The 18,483-nt window shown below is 40.4% G+C and overlaps 1 protein-coding gene and 1 long non-coding RNA gene across 7 annotated transcripts in view; both read right to left on the bottom strand.

Annotated features, from left to right (window-relative positions):
• The window catches only part of PSD3 (pleckstrin and Sec7 domain containing 3), a 702,311-nt gene that overhangs the window by 12,672 nt on the left and 671,156 nt on the right, over positions 1–18,483 (bottom strand). For all 6 annotated transcript variants that reach the window (XM_050801835.1, XM_050801836.1, XM_050801837.1 and 3 more), the window contains one exon: positions 10,814–10,957. In XM_050801835.1, coding sequence (XP_050657792.1) covers positions 10,814–10,957 — 144 coding nt within the window. The remainder of the gene's footprint in view (positions 1–10,813; positions 10,958–18,483) is intronic.
• On the bottom strand, positions 2,404–10,807 carry LOC126961457 (uncharacterized). Its single transcript, XR_007728304.1, has 2 exons — positions 7,281–10,807; positions 2,404–7,225 (listed from the first exon to the last, which is right to left on the bottom strand). It is a non-coding gene; the product is annotated as an uncharacterized LOC126961457 (long non-coding RNA).

The following is an 18,483-nucleotide window of genomic DNA, read 5'->3' as shown; positions in this document are numbered from 1 at the left end:
CTTTTCCTTCTGATTGTACTGGAATTCCCTGAAGTCATACTGGGTATCCCTTAGAAGTATGTTCCCAGAGTTTTCCATGACAGCTTGTGTGTCACACTCACAGCTCTAGAAGGGCTAACGCCAGGCTTAATGGGACAGGGTCAGTCCTTCCAGGAAATCCTTACAGTGTGATTTGAGGAGTAGCAGAAGGAACTATGATCTAAACTACCTTCCCCAGTGATCTCCTAAGACATTTCATCACCAACATTTACTTATTCCTTTTGGACCTGAAATAGTCTATTTATTTATTTATTCTTGAGATGGACTCTCACTCTGTCACCCAGGCTAGAGTGCAATGGTGCAATCTCGGCTCACTGAAACCTCCAGCTCCCGGGTTCAAGCAATTCTCCTGCCTCAGCAAGTAGCTGGGATTACAGGTGCCTGGCACCATGCCTGCCTAGTATTTTGTATTTTTAGTAGGGAAGCGACTTCGCCATGTTGGCCAGGTTGGTCTCGAACTCCTGACCTCAGGTGATCCACCCGTCTTAGCCTCCCAAAGTGCTGGTATTACAGGCGTGAGTCACCATGCCCAGCCTTGAAGTAATTTTAAACTTTCTGAATTTCCAGTTTAAGTGATCCTTTAAATGGGAAGTACCATAAGTAGTCATCTTACGAGTCCGTGTCCAATTCTGAGCTCGTCTTGGTGAAGTACCTTCCAACCCAAGCAGCCAGTGAGTCACAAGTTATGTGTGGCTATGAGACATGCCAAATAGGGCTAGACTGGATTGAGCTATGCTGTAGGTGTAAAACAAACACTAGATTTTGAAGATTCTGTATGGAAAAAATAAAGTAAAATATTTTGGACATTTTATGTAAAATTTAAAAAAATCTCACTATAATTAATTTCACCTGTTTCATCTATTTATTCATTATGTTGAGAATATTTAAGATCTATTATCCTCAGGAAATTTCAAGTATATAATACGTTATTATTAAATACAATCACCATGTTGTATATTAGGTCTCCAGAACTTACGCATCTTACGACTGTACGTCTGCACCTTTCGATCAACATCTACTTATTTCCCTCCAACCCCTACCTTAACCCCTGGTGACCACCCTTCTACCCTCTGTTTCTTTGTGTTTGAGATTTTTAGATTCCACATCTAAATTACATAGGCTACAACTGCTCCATGGTTCGGAGATATGAATGCCAGGGACATATTTGCTGGCTTGTACCTCCAGCTGGAGGTGAGGGAACATGGTGGTTCTGCTGGCTCAAGAGCAGGTCTGCCTTTGGTGAGTCATCTGGGCTGTTTCTCTAGCCAGGGGCATGAGCTTGCAGCAATTAAGCCAGCCTGGGATTAATTTGTCTCATGTGCAGGATCTGAGTCCGCAGTTGTTCCTGGGCCCTAGTGCTGGGCACCCACCCATGTAAGCTCGATGGAATGACAGTGGAGACCCAAGATCAGAGGTGCACAGAGGCCACTGGCCCTCAGAGCAGGACATACTCTAGCAGTGGATCTGGTTTTAAGGTGGTACCATACTGCAGCAGCTTACATAGAGGGTAAAGTGAGGGATGCGCAACATGTGCTCCTAATCGGAAGCAATGTAGCTGTGTGAATTACAGGCAGCTCCCCAAACTAGGCTCAGGGCTTGCTATGGCTGTGGTATACTCTTGCAGTAAGAACTGCAGGTGTCTTCAGTGGCAATGGAAGCTGATGGGGATCTTTTGCTCACCTTTTGCCCTCAAAGGGTAATCCCTCTTGACTCCAAGCTAATCTCAGCAGGGAACATGAGTTGGCAGAGGCAGGGTGCCCGATCACCCTCACTATGCTGCCTTCCTGGGCTTCTGAACACTAGAGGGATCTCACCACTCCCTTGCTGCACTCTAATGCTTTCCCTCTGACACTCTAGTTGAGTTTCGGTTGTTTTTGTGAGGGGCATAAGTGCCAGGTATGTCTAAGCCATCTTGCAGATATCACTTTTCAACTCCTTTTCTTTCCTGCTTTCAAGACTCTCTGTGTTTAATTTCTGACAGTTTGATTATAATATGTCTTGGTGAATTCCTCTTTGGGTTGAACCTGATTGGAGGTCTTTGAGATTCATGTACCTGGATATTCATATCTTTCTCCAGATTTAGGAAGTATTCAGTCTTTAAATAAGTATTTTTTAAATGCTTGCTGCCACGTTCCCTCTCTTCCCCCTTATTACCGTCTACGATGCAGCAATTAGCTCCCTTGATGGTGTTTTCCATTAATCCTGTAGATTTCTTTCTTCCTTTTCATTCTTTTTCCTTTTTTCCCTCCTCTGATTAGATATTTTTAACTGACATGTGTTCAAGTTCACAGCTTCTTTCTGATGCATAATAAAATCTGCTGTTGACACTTTCTATTGCATTTTTAAAGTGTCATTCAGTATATGCTTCAGCTCCAGAACTTTTGTTTGGGTTGTTAAATAATTTCTCTTAATTGAACTTCTTCTTTTGTTCTTGTATTGTTTTCCTGATTTCACTGAGGAATCAATGAACTCTTGTATTCTTGCCTTTGTATTCTGTGGCCTACTGAGTTTTCTTAAAATAATTATTCTGAATTCTTTTTCAGGCAACTCATAGATGTTCATGTCTTTGAAACTGGTTACTAGATTATTGAATTTTTTTGATTTTTACAGAATTGTGTTACTTAACGTCTCGCACTGCTGTTTTTGCATTAGAAGAAGCAGTTATCTTCAGTCTTTACTGTCTTTGGGTGAGAAATACTTTCTCCAAATAGCTGAGCTAGGGATTTTGAGGCTCTCTCAGACCTTTTTCTATGGACATGTCTACTCTATACTTCTCATTCCAATTAGCGGGTAATTCTTACATTGTATGTGTTCTCTTGATCCTGCAAGACTGAATGCTGAGAGCCTCCCATTTGCATGCCCTAGGCCAGTGTCCTGTGATGCTCAAATTTGTGTGCCCTCTCTGAATCCCATAGAGTTGAGCTCAGTGACTGTATGAGAGATGATTTGTACATGCATTGGGAGCTGGCTTGGGGTGGGGATGCGGCTGTGAGGTGCATGGAGCATTTGGAGTGCCTGTGGACCAGCTGGGGGAAGGGGTCTGTAGGTGAGGCATCCCATGCAGCTTGGCGAGAACTTTCTGATGGAGGTCTACAGAGCAATTAGAAGCCTCCAGTCTCTCTTCCCTACTTTCAATCTTTTTCAACCACTCAGCTGTGCTGATTGCCTTAATATTCTGAGTGCGGTGGGAAACAGTTTGGTCTTTTAGGCAGCATGTCTTGGGGAGCCAGACACTCACTCATTACACTCCCACTTTCTCCAGTGGAAGAAATTGAAGGTCGTGGTGCAGGGGGCTCTCTTGGCAGTGACCTTTCTGCCTTGAGGTAGGGGTGACATAGGTGAAGTGAAACTGTTCTTCTTCTACTCATTATTCTGTCTATTCTTAGATTTTTTTTTTTTTTTTTTTTTTTTTTTTTTTTTTTTTTGAGACAGAGTTTCGTTCTTATTGCCCAGGCTGGAGTGCAGTAGCACGATCTCGGCTCACTGCAACCTCCACCTCCTGGGTTCGAGTGATTCTCCTGCCTCAGCCTCCAAAGTAGCTGGGATTACAGGCATGTGCCACGACACCTGGCTAATTTTGTATTTTTAATAGAGATGGGGTTTCTTTGTATTTTTAATAGAGATGGGGTTTCACCATGTTGGTCAGACTGGTCTTGAACTCCTGACCTCAGGTGATCCACTCACCTCGGCCTCCCAAAGTGCTGGGATTACAGGCACGAGCCATTGCGCCTGGCCCTATTCTCAGATTTTATAATCTAATGGTGTGCTGAAACTTCTCCACTGGACTCATGGACTTCCACAAATGTACTCTTGTCTGTGGATATCTGTCTAAATCAATGCTTCTGCAGGAAGATGACAACGGAAAGCTCCTATTCTGCCATCTTGCTGAAGTCACTCTATTTACCTGTTTCTTTCCATTTTTAAATGTAGCTGCTAGAAAATTTAAATTCACATATAGGTGGTTTACATTTACTTCAAATGAAAGGAACTGGTCTATATCACCTGACATTCCTGAACGGAAATATTTTTGTTCTATGTTTAACACTCTTAGAAATCTTTGTGAAGGTGACATAATCCAAAGCAAATTGGTGTTAATCTGTCATTCTCCTGAAAATATAGAGTTGGAATGGCCTTATCAGCTAATTCACCTAATCCCATCTCATTTCTATAAGCAGGAAACTGAGGTTCACGAAGGATAACATCATGCCACATACACCAATGACAAGACTAACATGGATTCTCAATCGAGTCCTTTTTCAAATTTTATGATTTTATCTCTCAGCTCACTTGTCCTTTTCCTGCAGATAATACCTTCGCCCAAAAGAGTGACCGTTATCAGAGCAGGTGTTTCAGGCATACAGTAAACGATTGATGAAGGAGGGATTTAAGGACAGGGAGTCATTTCAGATCACATGATTGGCTGCTTATTCTTCCTTCTCAGGTATCGCCCTAATTCTTTGCAATCATCTACTAAAAATGTGGCTCAAAGAATCCTGTTACCAGGCACCGCTTCTCTTCAAACACAGCTGTTATCATTTAAAGATTAAAATTCAGAGCTCTTAGTCCTCTTTCATTATGTAATACAAAATGCAACTCCAAATGACAAGGCAAGGATCAAGTCTGTATTATTAACTGGACTCAGGGTATACATAAACTGTTGATCTTACATCTCTAGCTTTTGATTCATGATTGTAATACAGAATCTCTTTGACTTGTGATAGGGTTATATCCCAATAAACCCATTCTAAGTTGAAAATATCGTAAGCCAAAAATACATTCACACCACCTAACCTATTGAACATTGTAACTTAGCCCAGCCTACCCTAAATGTGCTCAGAACGTTTACATTAACTTCCAGGAGGGCAAAATTATCTAACCCAAAGCCCATTTTATAATAAAATATTGAACACCTCATGTAATATACTAAATACTGTACTCAAAGCATACCACTTTTGTACGAGCATCAAGTCAAAAAATTGTAAGTCAAACCATCTTAATTTGGGAACCATCTGTACTTAGCATCCCACGAAAAAAAGAAAAGTCTTAAATTTCCCCAAGAAGTCTATTAACCTACACTATCTCAGTTCCTCAGATCCAGACATATAATCACCTTTGTCATGTCTTCTGTGAAGGAGACAGCATTTGATTCCAGGCTAGAGTGACTTACTAAGATTCAGACTTTTGCTACTGATCTTCTTTAAGTAGGTTAACAGAATTTCTCCCTTGTTTTCACTAGGAAGAACAAGGGAAATAATGGTTATCTTTGCACTTTTATGATCCAGACCCCCTGTAGCTTAATAGCTAGAAAATTTTGTTTCAGAGGGTGGGTTTGCCTTGTGACAGTTGGCACTGTATTGAGATATGCCTCTGCACTGCTCCTGTGAAAGGAAAACTGATCTAGATTATGACCCCTAACGTGAAAAATTACTCCCCAATGTTGACAAATACAAATAAACAATCTGAGGAATAAGGCTAGGAGCACAACCAGAAAATGTGCTCAAAAGGAAATAAACCACCCAACACTACTCACTATGCAACATGACACCCAACAGTAAAACGAAAGGTTTACAACTTGAAATTTATATTATCCGTGCTTCCAGATACGAATGGTTTTGGGCTTTCCTAATGACTTTGAATGGAACGCACTTTTTTTTTTTTGCAAATATATCAATTTTGGAAGGAATCAGGCTGTTTTAAACGTCACCAAGAAATAGAAATTCAGAAAAAGGTGTATCATGTTTCAAGAATGTCCTAGATTTTTAAGAAAATATTCTATCCCAAGAAATTTATAAGTTTTGTTATAGTGGACATTTGTTGTTTCTAAAATTGAATTTCCCAGCCATGTGGTCGGTGTGGGCCCTAACTGTCTTAAGCCATAAGCATATGCTACTCTGGGTTGCAATTCAGGAGTGGGTATTCAGCTGAATTCAAGTCCATTAAGTCAAATGACCTTTATTCTAAGTCTTTGGTTTCAGTCATGAGGGAAGTAGACATTCTCTTTTTTTTCTGCTGCATTGGAACCTGAAAACACATATAACGGGGAAGTATCTTCCTTCTGAGACTGAAGGGACTATGAATTCCAAGCCCATGTTCAAAGATCTAACTCATACTTAATGCATATAAAACTGGCTGCAGCCTCTAGTACAGGGTTTGCAAACTCAAAAGCCTTCAGGGACCAGAGCAATGCCACAAACTGTAGAAAGCTATCAGATGTGATATATTAATAACAGGGAATGGTGGGAAGGACAAGGCCTGTCTTTCCTAAACACATTTAAATTACAATTAAAACAAATACAACATTAGGTCGGCCAAAGAAAACACGTTGACATTAGGTGGGCTGGCAACATAAAATTCACTGGCATTGTGTCGGCTGGTTTTCTACCTTGCTTTACCACGACCTGAAAGCCAGCTACTAACCCGACCTTCAGCAATTCCTCTGTAGTAAATCTCTTGCAGCCCAGTCATGGTTTTAATAGACTTGGGATGCGGTATCTTCTTCCTCTCCCTACTCAGGTCCAGCTCTACTTAAGGGTTATGTTAACATCTGTAATCATCTTAAATGTTGCATCTGTAACAAATGTTGTATGAAAAATATCTTGAAATAAACAGCATCATCTTCTTCTAGCTGTTGTTTCTAAAGCTGAAGAAACACAAAATCGAAACATTAGGGCCAACTGCATTGCTGTCAAGGGAATTTCTTTAATGGTTCTGTGTCTTAAGGGGCCCAGGTGTTTTCCAGAACAGCTCAACCAACTGTGCTTTGTTTGGAGCCTTGTAAATTTTTACATCTGACACAAAACATCCATCTGCCCCAGAACTTGATCTATTTCCCAATATACCAGAAGCACAGGGATCAATTAAATATTTTTCAGTAAAATGGGAACTGAATAAAACAGAGAAAAGTTAATTTATAAGGAAATGTGGCTATTTCTGATATTTATTTCTTGAAATTGGGAAATGATGGTGAGTTTCTCAATGTAGAGTTGTCATGCTTAAAGGCTCTTTCATAAGTAAGACTAGATTTCAAGCCACAGCTTGGAGGTTACAGATTCAGTCGAAAACAAGACACGCCTTCCCTTAGAGTGCAGTCAATGGCAAGAGCCCATTCTGAGTCAAGTTTGCTGCTTTCACCTTAGAGTGCAGTCAATGGCAAGAGCCCATTCTGAGTCAAGTTTGCTGCTTTCACCTTAGAGTTCAGTCAATGGCAAGAGCCCATTCTGAGTCAAGTTTGCTGCTTTCACCTTAGAGTGCAGTCAATGGCAAGAGCCCATTCTGAGTCAAGTTTGCTGCTTTCACCTTAGAGTGCAGTCAATGGTGAGAGCCCCTTCTGAGTCAAGTTTGCTGCTTTCACCTTAGAGTTCAGACAATGGAGAGAGCCCATTCTGAGTCAAGTTTGCTGCTTTCACCTTAGAGTTCAGACAATGGAGAGAGGCCATTCTGAGTCAAGTCTGCTGCTGTAAGTAAAAGTGAATCTTTTTTCTGACAGGCTAAGATGGAAGCTTCCTTGCTCTCTGTAGATTTTTTCTTAAACCCTGAACCTATGCATTTACCAGAATTTCTAATTATTTACTGTCAGTGTTTGGACAGTTTCTAAGGCATAGAAAGAGCGGTAAATTTGGCTCACCATGAAGCATTGTTTGTACTCAAAGCAACCTGGGATTTAAACAACTGAAATGCATAAATTAGGAACACTCCTGGTGTTATTACTAACAGCTTAATATTCTGCCACAATAAAAGTGTTTTTTCCACACGAAGACTTGTGAAAATTGTTAAGAATTGCTTTGAAACCAAGGGAGGCCCTGAGGAGGACCCACCATAGGAGGAGGTGAGAGCACCCATTCATGCCTGTGATCTTCCCTGGTGATTAAAGTCCCTCTTCTTGTCACTGCCTATCTGTGGGCTCCCACTGAACTGCAGACACTGCTGTCTGCTCTCACCTGGGTGAGAACACACACCAGGTTTGTGTTCATGGGAGCTTCTGGTCCTGTTAAAATAATGAATACTAAGGTTTCTCAGAGAATTACTTCCTCTGATGCTATCTTTTATATACAATAATAAAAGTTCATGCATGTTGTCAACAAATGTGCATCAATTAGTCAGTGTTCTAGAAGCTGGGAAAAATGGTCAATAACTCTCATATCGCCTGTTCAGGGAATACTGCTTATGAAGCAAAGGATGCTGTGCAAAGACTCTCCGCAAGCACTCACAAGAGACAAATTCTGGTGGCTGCAATGATAGCAAAGTGGACTCTATCTGATATATGACTTCAATGTTAATTTAAATTAGTGAAAAACAATTGTTCACTTTTTAAAAAGCACTACTTTTACAAAACCCTTTTTAATTGACAGCTGAAATTTTCCCTATTTCATGACATAAATATCAGCTGTACCAAGTCAGGTACCCTTGCGCCTTTCTGATAGACACAGGTGAAGGAGCTTGACAGACAAGCCAACCTGCCTGACATATTAGCATATGGCTCTGATTTTAATGAGTCCTGGAATGCAGTCTGCAAGCTCGCTGAGGTGACGATTTGATGAAAGCAAGACTTAATCCCTGCAAAGCCTGGTCTAGCTTCACGTCAGGGATTGAAAATGCTGGCTCTTGGTGGGTTACATTTTCAGAAACGAGGTAGTGCTGTAGACTCAAACGTAGGGAGGGCTCCTAGCTATGGCAACCTTTCCATGGCCTTGCAGCCACCCCCCACGTCCTGGGGACACGCTCTTCCCCCTTTGGCATGAAGGGCTCCAGTGAGGTGCTGAGTGATGGAAGCAGGGACTGAGGTGTTGGGAAATTTAATTAGCGTGTGTGAAACAAAAAGGGCCTATGGCTTAAAGCCACTCCAGAAGTGTGAAGAATAATAATGGCTTTTTGAGAACCCCCATTTCCCAAGAATGAACAAGCCTGGGGAAAGATGAGCTGCCTAGCTTTTTGTTGTTGGTTTCCTCATTTATTTATTTTTTTAAATTTTTCAAGTCTTCTGCTGGTAAGACTTGTACAGTTTTTGCTAAGAAACTTTTACCTTTACCAAAATAAATATTTCTCTTAGTATAGTTCTCTGCCCAGAGCAAGGATTTGCTTGACCATGAAGAAAACTAGTACATGGATCTGTAGTAGAAGTGCCATTTTTTGAATCAAATGCTACATTTGATAACAAAAATATTATAACTCAGAGACTTTTTAAGGCTTCTATGAAACTGTATCCAACTCAGCAAGCACACGTAGAGCAAGGGCTGGAAATGAACTCAGGATCATAGTTTTGGGTAGGGGGAGATATTATGGAATCCACTACAGGTACAAAGACAGGTGAAAACAACCTCAGCTTAAACAAATTGTGGCAAGTACTGTAACAGATGAATCCCAGCTAGTATATCTAGATCAGGTTTTTCACAGGAGGAATTTGGACTGTACCTCAAAAGACGAACAGGACTTTCAGAAATGAAGATGATAGGAAGAGCATCCGAGGCAGAAGAAAGTAAGTGAACAAAGGTATAAACGTGTGTTTGGGGAGAGTGGGTAGAGATGTGACTAACGTAGGGAGGCCGGTGTGGGAAAGACGGAGGTCGTGGAAACGTGGAGACGCCAAATCCTCTCCTATGAAAGAATGAGACTTTCTTCAGGAGGTAATGGGGGAGGGGAATGGGGGAAGCCGCAGGCAGCTGTTGAGCAGAGGAATGCAGTCATCTGGGTTGAACCTCAGAAAAACAACTGGCCAAAGGATTTAGGATGAACTGAAGAAAGGAGGGCAGAGTGAGAGAGGAGAAAGCCAGGGCTCAGCAGAGGAAGTAGTTATAAAGCAACGCAAGGAAGGGACAGGTGTGAGACGCCGCAAAGACTGATCGCTAGGATGTGGACACTTAGCAGATTTTAAATTTCAAGACTGAGGAGGAAATCAGATGGTAAGATGAAAACAAAGGAGAGGAATGATGAGAAGTAAAAGGGATCAGAGCTACAGTGAACAAGAACGGCTAAAGGCAAATTCAGCACACCCAACAGAAAAAAAAAAAAAAACAAAAAAGGTCAAATTAGTCAAAATAATTAATCCTTTTGATTTTGTATTGCATGCTACCCACTTTTTAAAAAAAAACACTTCAAATGTCTGAAGGTAGAGGCTAAGGCGGTGTAACCCTGATATTAATTTGGAAGAAAAGTGAGCCACGGAAATATTTGGAAATACATTGTTTTCAATGTGTGTTTAAATTTTACACTTTTCTAGGCCAGAGCATATGGATCCTTACCATTCTTTTTAATAAGCACACTCACTGTATAGCTGGATGTGCCACAACTTAATTTATCAGCCCCCTTCTGAAGGGCAGTGGGTGGCAAGAAGAAAAATGCATGTTGTTGCCGAACACCAAGAATGTGCAGGGAAAAGCTGATGCCTCACATCCTCTGTGGCTCGTTTCCTCCCTTGTGCTTTTTTTGACTCCGATTCTGCCGGAAGAGACACAGGGACACAGAAAGCAGCTGTCTACCCTGGCATGTCCCTCTACTGTGCTTTTTCTTCCCCTCACAGCGGGCGCACACTATTCCCACCAGGCAGGCTCTTTGCTTTTAAGTGTATAAACTGGCAGTTACTCTTTGATGTTTGTTTGGCACTTAAACAGAATCACAAACAAGAGGGACCACTTTGACCTTGCCTGGAGCTCCCAAATTAGAGCCAGGGGCAAGGCACGCCTCTCTCGGTGACAGTAACTGCAAAGAAAGACACCGCCTCACGGACAGATCCTAAGATAACTCAGAAATCAGCATTTACTAACATTTGGGTGCAACACACCTCAAACTCCAGATAGTGGTCTTTCAGTTTGTACTCATCGACGTCCTTGGCTTTGACCTTCTTGTCGGGGGGATATGAGCGGTGCTCGGCCAGCTCGGTGGTGATCTGCTTCAGCTTACTTTCATGTGACTTCAGTTGCTCCTCCTGCAGGAAATCGTGATGCCATTTAGTGTTCAAAAAAGCAAGTCAGTAACAACGCACAGCATATTTACAAAAAATCCCTTGTGCTGAATGACTTTAACTCACTAAAACAACCCAGTGTGCCTCTGCTGCCACATCCTTCCAGCTTTCTCCCGCCAGTGTCCACATATTTCCTATATTCCTTCCCAGGATGGCAATCAAGGCCAACCTCTTTAACTAGGTCCCTTGTCATAAAACCAAATGGCTTCAGAGCTCTTTATCCGGTATAACTGCCCCTGAGTTAGGACCAGGCCTTAAGAGATACCTCGACAGGTATGTCACCAGCTGAACAGTTAGGCACCTAGCATGGAAGCTGCACACCTTGGCTTCCCCTTTTCATGCCCACTCAGCAATGCTGCCAGCTTTCCCATTCATCACAATGAATGAACTGTATATGTGCATAGTTTTTTTTTCCTTTTTGAAAGAAGCAGAGCTATGAAGAAATATTTCTTCTCTGAAGCTTATCAGATGGTATTCTAAAAAATGCAGCTATCTTGCTTCTCTCCAAAGCAGCAGAGTTCTTAGTTCCTTCAACTTTATTGACTCAAAGCAGCAAATCAATTAAAATGTATCTACCTATTTAGCAATTATTGCCTTAATAGCATTATTATAGGTACCATGTACCAATGCAATATGGTTGATCCTGCGTCAAAGGACTTCCATTCTAAGGGTACCTTAGCAATAGGCTACCTAAAAAGATATGTTGCCGAACCTTCTGCCAGCATTTTAAAAACATTCTTGGAATTCTCTTGCATTCTTGAAAATGTATGACTCCTTACTGTTCTAGTTTCACATGCAAATTATCCAAATTTCACACGTACAATAAGACAAATGGGTGAAGGCAAATGAAACAGATCTGATTAAATTAGGTGATAAATGTATTTCATATAACACCAATGTAATTGCAGAATACAAAAATCTTGTAGAATGAAGGGAATAATATTTTACAAAACCAGAAAATGGATAACTATGGACACTATATTAAGATTATATAACATTATCGTAAATTAAAAAAAAGATGTCCAGAAATTATGAGTGTTATATGTAATATCTTAGAGTCTTTTGTAATAATTAAAAGCCAAACAACAAAAACAAATTCCAAGTCAAAACCCATCAAAATAGAAGAAAACAATGACAAGTAAAAAGCAGAGTACACGAATGGAAAAATGAACAAGAAAAGTGGCATGAACACGTGGAGTGATCTAAAAATGACAAGATTCATTTCTAAACGTCAGCTAGAAACACTCCGAGAAGTCCCAGAAAAGGAAGAAGAGAAAAGAAACCTATTTTGAGATTTTAGAAAGGCGTCTACATCTCCAAACCTATTATTTGTGTACTGATAATGCTGAATGTCAAAAATGCTTCAGGTAGTTTTATTTACAACTTCTTACTCAGCTATTACTTTTACCCAAGGGGACTATCAACTATGTTATGGATTGAATATGTCCACTCAAAATTAACGTTCAGTGTAGCTGTACTTGAAAATGGGATTCCTAAATAAGTAATAATGGTTAAATGAGGTCACAAGAGTGGTGCATATATCCAATAGGATTAGTGCCCTTATAAGAGGAGACACTGTATGCAAGTACCAAGGGAAGGCCATGGTGGCCATCCACAGCCCTAGGGGAGAGCCCTCACCAGACATCAACTCTGCTGGCACCTTGATCTTGGATTTCCAGCCTCCAGAACTGTGAGAAAATAGATGTCTGCTATTGAAGTCACCCAATCTATAGTATTTTGTTATGGTAGCCTGAGCTAAGACAAACTATATTGAAAGTTTTTATTTCTTTCAAAGTTGTTTTCCTTTGTGTATTTACTGCAATATGTAAACTACCTAATAGACTTCCTGACAAATGCTATTAGTGACTAGACCACTTCAAAAAATAAAAGCATGATGTATTTTTCTTCTTTTCTAAAAAAATTTCAGTTATATATAAAGTCATATTGAATGATATGTAAGAAACATGTATCTAACATAGGAATTTAAGAAAAATTTAAGAAATAAAATATAAATAAATTGAAATTCTCTGCACATGTACGTGCTCATCTCATTCCTTTTCACTGTTATTCATATACAAAGGTATGTAACCATAAAAATGCATAAGTGTAGCCGGGTGCTCAGTGACTCACGCCTGTAATCCCAGTACTTTGGGAGGCTGAGGCAGGCGAATCACAAGGTCAGGAGTTCGAGATCAGCCTAACATGGTGAAACCCCGTCTCTACTAAAAATACAAAAATTAGCCGGGCGTGGTAGCACATGCCTGTAATCCCACCTACTCAGGAGGTTGAGGCAGGAGAATCACTTGAACCTGGGAGGTGGAGGTTGCAGTTAGCCGAGATCGCGCCACTGCACTCCAGCCTGGGTGACAGAGCAAGACTCCATGTCAACAAAACAAAACAAAACAAAACAAAACCAGAAGTATATTCTCTAGGTTTTACACTTATATAAAAACTAATGAAAGGCTTTCTTTTTAAACTTTTTTTTCACAGAACATGTTTTTAAGATTTATCTACATGTATGCTCTAGTTCCTGTCTTTTAATCATTGTGTAGTACCCCATTGCAGGACACATTACAATTTTGTTTAAGGATATTTAGTTTGTTTTCAGGTTTCCTGTTTTGGGATTATTTTTTTCCCTGTTATAAATGATGTTGCAACAGACATTCTTACACATATCTCCTAGGGAATCTGAACAAGGGTTTTTCTATAGTGTGTCACCAAGAGTTGGCAGTTCTGGGTCTTCGAATATGCACATCTTTAAGATGACTGTTTTCCAAAGTGTTTTTATCTGTTTACATTTCCACAGCAGGTCTGAAATTTCTCTGTTTTACATCCTTGTCAAAATGTGATGTTATTATACTTGTAAATTTTTGCTAATTTCATAGGTAAGAAATAAACCACCATGATTTGAATTTACATTTCCCTGAATATGAGCGAGGATGAGGTTTTTGTTCACAGGTTTACTGGATTTCCTCTTCTGTGAATTACCAGACCCATTTTCCCATTGGGTCGTTTGCCTTTGAAAAAATAGATTCGTGCCGGGCGCGGTGGCTCAAACCTGTAATCCCAGCACTTTAGGAGGCCGAGACGGGCGGATCACGAGGTCAGGAGATCGAGACCATCCTGGCTAACACGGTGAAACCCCGTCTCTACTAAAAAAATACAAAAAACTAGCCGGGCGAGGTGGCGGGCGCCTGTAGTCCCAGCTACTTGGGAGGCTGAGGCAGGAGAATGGCGTGAACCCGGGAGGCGGAGCTTGCAGTGAGCTGAGATCCAGCCACTACACTCCAGCCTGGGCAACAGAGCGAGACTCCGTCTCAAAAAAAAAAAAAAAAAAAAAAAGAAAAAATAGATTCGTATCAGTACAACAGGTATTTATAATGTATGTTAAGAACCCAAACTCTTTATATTTTTGGTTAAGAAATAATTAGAATCCAATAATAGAATCCAGTTTATTTTTTAAAAAATAAGATTTTAGGTAATTTGGTAAAAGAATTTACAAACTTCTATTTTTTTTTACTTTGGATCTATGCAAATATGCTTTTAGATGTTTGCTACTTCTAAAAGCTTTAGATTTAGGCTTTCCAATCTTGAATATGCAAATGCCTCTTTTTCTGTTGAATAAATCCCAATTTCTACTTATTTTAATGAGGAATACAGGCTAGAGTGACAATATGCACAACACCTTATGTTTTTCACTTTCCTCCCCATACCAGGACTTGCCAGGGTTTGTTCATTGTTACCAAGTTATGTTTCATAAACCTGTTTCTACAGTAGCATAAAGGGCTAGTCATTTAGGCTATATTTTTATGAAGGAACTAATCGAAAAGTGCTGATGTTCAATGAGAAATGCTTCATGACTATTTCACTGCCTTCACAGGGCGGGAGTCAATAAAGTAAACTCAAAGCATTTTAAAATCACATTTCCTTAAATCTGTCCATTTTGAACAGTGAAATAAAAATGCCAAGTGGCTCTTATGGACATAGCTTGACCATGCAAATTATTCCAGTGCTAGAATCCCATGGTAAGGAAGATACAGATTTTACACACACACACACACACACACACACACACACACACACACACACACACACACACACGGTAAAAAACAAAGGGAGACAGAGGATGCAGCCATGGAGCTATCACATTCTCAGACTCAGGACAATTACATTTGTCATAGACATGATGAAGAAAGACAAAGTAGGAATTTGCTTCCCTCCCCCGCTTTTGTCTTTGCTTTTACAATTCTTTAGGGATGCATACATACTGTTTTTATAAGACAATACTAGCAAAAGAGATTTCAGAGATGGCAGAAAAATATTATATCTGACAAAGAAAAGGCAGGGAGATAGAAAATAGAACAAACTCATAAAATTGTTTTAAGCTAGGAAGTGACAATTAGAAAAAAATTAAATTGAAACTACTAGATACAAGAAAAGTTGTTTTTGTGGTTATATGTCAATAGATTTAAATCATTAAGATCTTTCATAATATACACAATAACATTTTATCTAAAAGGCAAGTTTTTGAAGTCACTTAGGATTTCCTTTACTCAGATTAGGGGCTAATACCCAAAGTATATAAGGAACTCAAACAACACAATAGCAAGAAAACAGAGTGATTAAAAAATGGGCAAAGGACCTTGCTACGGTTTCATTGTATCCCCTTCAAACTTCACATTGAAACTTAATCCTCATTGTGTAGTAGTAAGAGATGGTGCGTTTTAGAAAGTGATTGAGTCCCTCATGAAGGGATTAGTGTCTTAATCAAAGTGCTGGAGGGATCTAGGTCAGGCCCTGTTTTGCTCCTCTGTCTTCTGTCATGTGAGGATACATTTGTTCTCACAAATACTGTGAGGAAAATTTGGAAAACTGTAAGAAAGCTCCTCAAAAAACTAAAAATGGAATTACCAAATAATCTAGCAGTCCCACTTCTGAGTATGTAGCCAAAGAAATGAAATCAGTATCTCAAAAAGATGTGGCATTCTCATGGTGAGACCATGCTGTATCTTCTTCAAGAAGAGGGAACAGCTCTTGGCTGCAGCATTATTCACAATAGCTAAGATCTAGAAGAGATCTAAGTGTCCTTTGACAAATGGATAAGGAAAATGTGGTATATATACATAATGGAATATTACTTATTCAGCCTTAAAAAAGAGGAAATTCTGTCATTTGCGACAACATGGACAAACCTGGATGACATTTTGCTAAGTGAAGTAAGTCAGGCACAGAAAGACAGATAGTGGATGATCTCATACATAGAATCTAAAACAAACGAACTCATAGAAATAAGGAGAATGGTGGTTACCAGAGGCTGGGGGCGAAAGACTTGGGAGATGCTGGTCAAAGGATGAAAAACGTCAGACAGGAGGAATAAGTTCTATTGTGTATCATGGTGGCTAGAGTTAATAATAATGCACTGTGTATTTCAAACTTGCTCAAAGGGTAGAATTTAACTGTTCTTACCATAAAAAAGTGATATAGCAAAACACCTGGAAATACATATAATTATGATATGGTCAATTACAATTGTTAAAAAGTATTTCATTTTTTCCTATTTATACAGTACTTGGGTTGTGAGAAAAACTTCATAATTTCCTTTAAAATATTAAGCTCTAATTTCATCTCTATGAAGACAGTATTGCTTAACTGATGAGGCAATGGGAACAGGCAACTTGGCTGTTGAAGACCTTGCAGTGTGAGTCAAGGGCTGACCTGGAGTTACAGTCCTTCTCCCCTGATGCAAAGCCCAGGATCAAGGGCCAGAAATCAGTTTTTTATCTTTTTATACCAAGTATAAGACTTACACAGTACTTATCATGGGGAGAAGGATGACAGAACAGCTGTGAAAACTTAAAGGAAACAGTAAAATAGAAATGCAGATGGCTCTAAGAGGGAAAGGAGGAAGAATGAGAGAGAAGGCAGAAGGAACTCGGGAACAGAGAACACCTTTATCCATTTATCCAGAGAACCTCACCGAGCACCCACTACAGCAAGCACCGTGCTAGGTGCTGGGAGTAAGAAGAGCGAACAGCCACAGTGGCTGCCACCAGTCTTTTCCTTCAAGCTGTGGGATACAGAATCCTCGATGTTCTAAGGTGGAACAGAACCTGGCCACTGTCCTTTCTACCCTCTTTGTCTTAGAGAAGATGGAGATCCAGAGAGTTCCAGCAGTTGCTCCAGTTCAGACAAAAGGACAGAGTGGCAGAAGCCACATTCTCCCAACTTCTATCATCAAGCCACCTCGGAACAGCCTTCTAAAATCCAAAGGGCTGCTAACAACATAGCTTCAGCACATTCTCTTACTTGACAGATCAATCCTGAATTCAGCTTTTCAGAGCTCTTGGTGAACTCCACTGCTGCCTGGTCTCCTCTGCTATAGCTCTCAAACGTGCAGGCTAGACTAAGGATTACTCGCTTTGCTCCAAATTCCACTCAAAACCTGTGTTACAGGCTGGGCCTGGTGAGTCACACCTGTAATCCCAGCACTTTGGGAGGCTGAGGCCGGCAGATCACTGAAGGTCAGGAGTTCGAGACCAGCATGGCCAACATGGCAAAACCCTGTTTCCACTAAAAATACAAAAATTAACTGGGTGTGGTGGCATGAGCCTGTAATTCCAGCTGCTCAGGAGGCTGAGGCAGGAGAACTGCCTGAACCCAGGAGGCAGAGGTTGCAGTGGGCCAAGATCACGCCACTGCACTCCGGCCTGGGCGACAGAGTGAGACTCTGTCTAGATAACGAAAAAGAAAAAGAAAAAGAAAAAAAACCAAACCAAACCAAACCAAACCAAACCAAACCTGTGTTATTTCAGATGGCACCATTTCTTCCTCTTCTGCAGCACTGCAGCACTTAAATGTCTATCTCATATGCTTAGCACAAAATATACCCTGACCTGTGTGTGAGTTTTATCTCCCTTACCGATGACAAACTCTTAGAAAGGCAAAAAAGGTCACTTTTTTTCCTTCTCTTAAATCCTCCAGCATCCAGTGAAGTGTTGAGCCGAGAGACAGTATGTGGCAGCTTTTGGTTTATAGACATCACCTGCCTAACATTAATAAATACCTTAAGCTCTCAGAAGTTGAGGGCCAAGGTCATTGTCTCACCTATTTTTATAATGCCCACAAAACCTAACATACTACCTGCTATACAGGATCTTCGGTAAACAGTAGCTGAACAAACAGATTTTTTTTTTTTTTTAAGTGAAGGTACAGAGGGGAGGGTTTAGACTGTTTCCTTTGTGCTGTCTTAAAGGAGACAGATGATTTTGAGGGTAATAATATATTTAGGGATCTCCAGGGCAACTTACAAGTCAAACCGCTAAACACTGGAACCTTCTCAAAATGAAGTGGTACAGAATTTAGAATACAGAACACCTGTCTTGCAGTCAGTTTGAGGGAGGCTCAATCCAAAAGACTGTTTCATAATTTCAAGTTTAACACAGCTTTAGACCTTAAGCAGTGTTTACTGAGTATAAGCAAAATAGCTTCCA

The sequence above is a fragment of the Macaca thibetana genome, chromosome 8 (genome assembly GCF_024542745.1).
Source record: "Macaca thibetana thibetana isolate TM-01 chromosome 8, ASM2454274v1, whole genome shotgun sequence".
NCBI classification, from domain to species: Eukaryota; Metazoa; Chordata; class Mammalia; order Primates; family Cercopithecidae; genus Macaca; species Macaca thibetana.
This window is presented reverse-complemented; position numbering and strand designations above follow the sequence as displayed.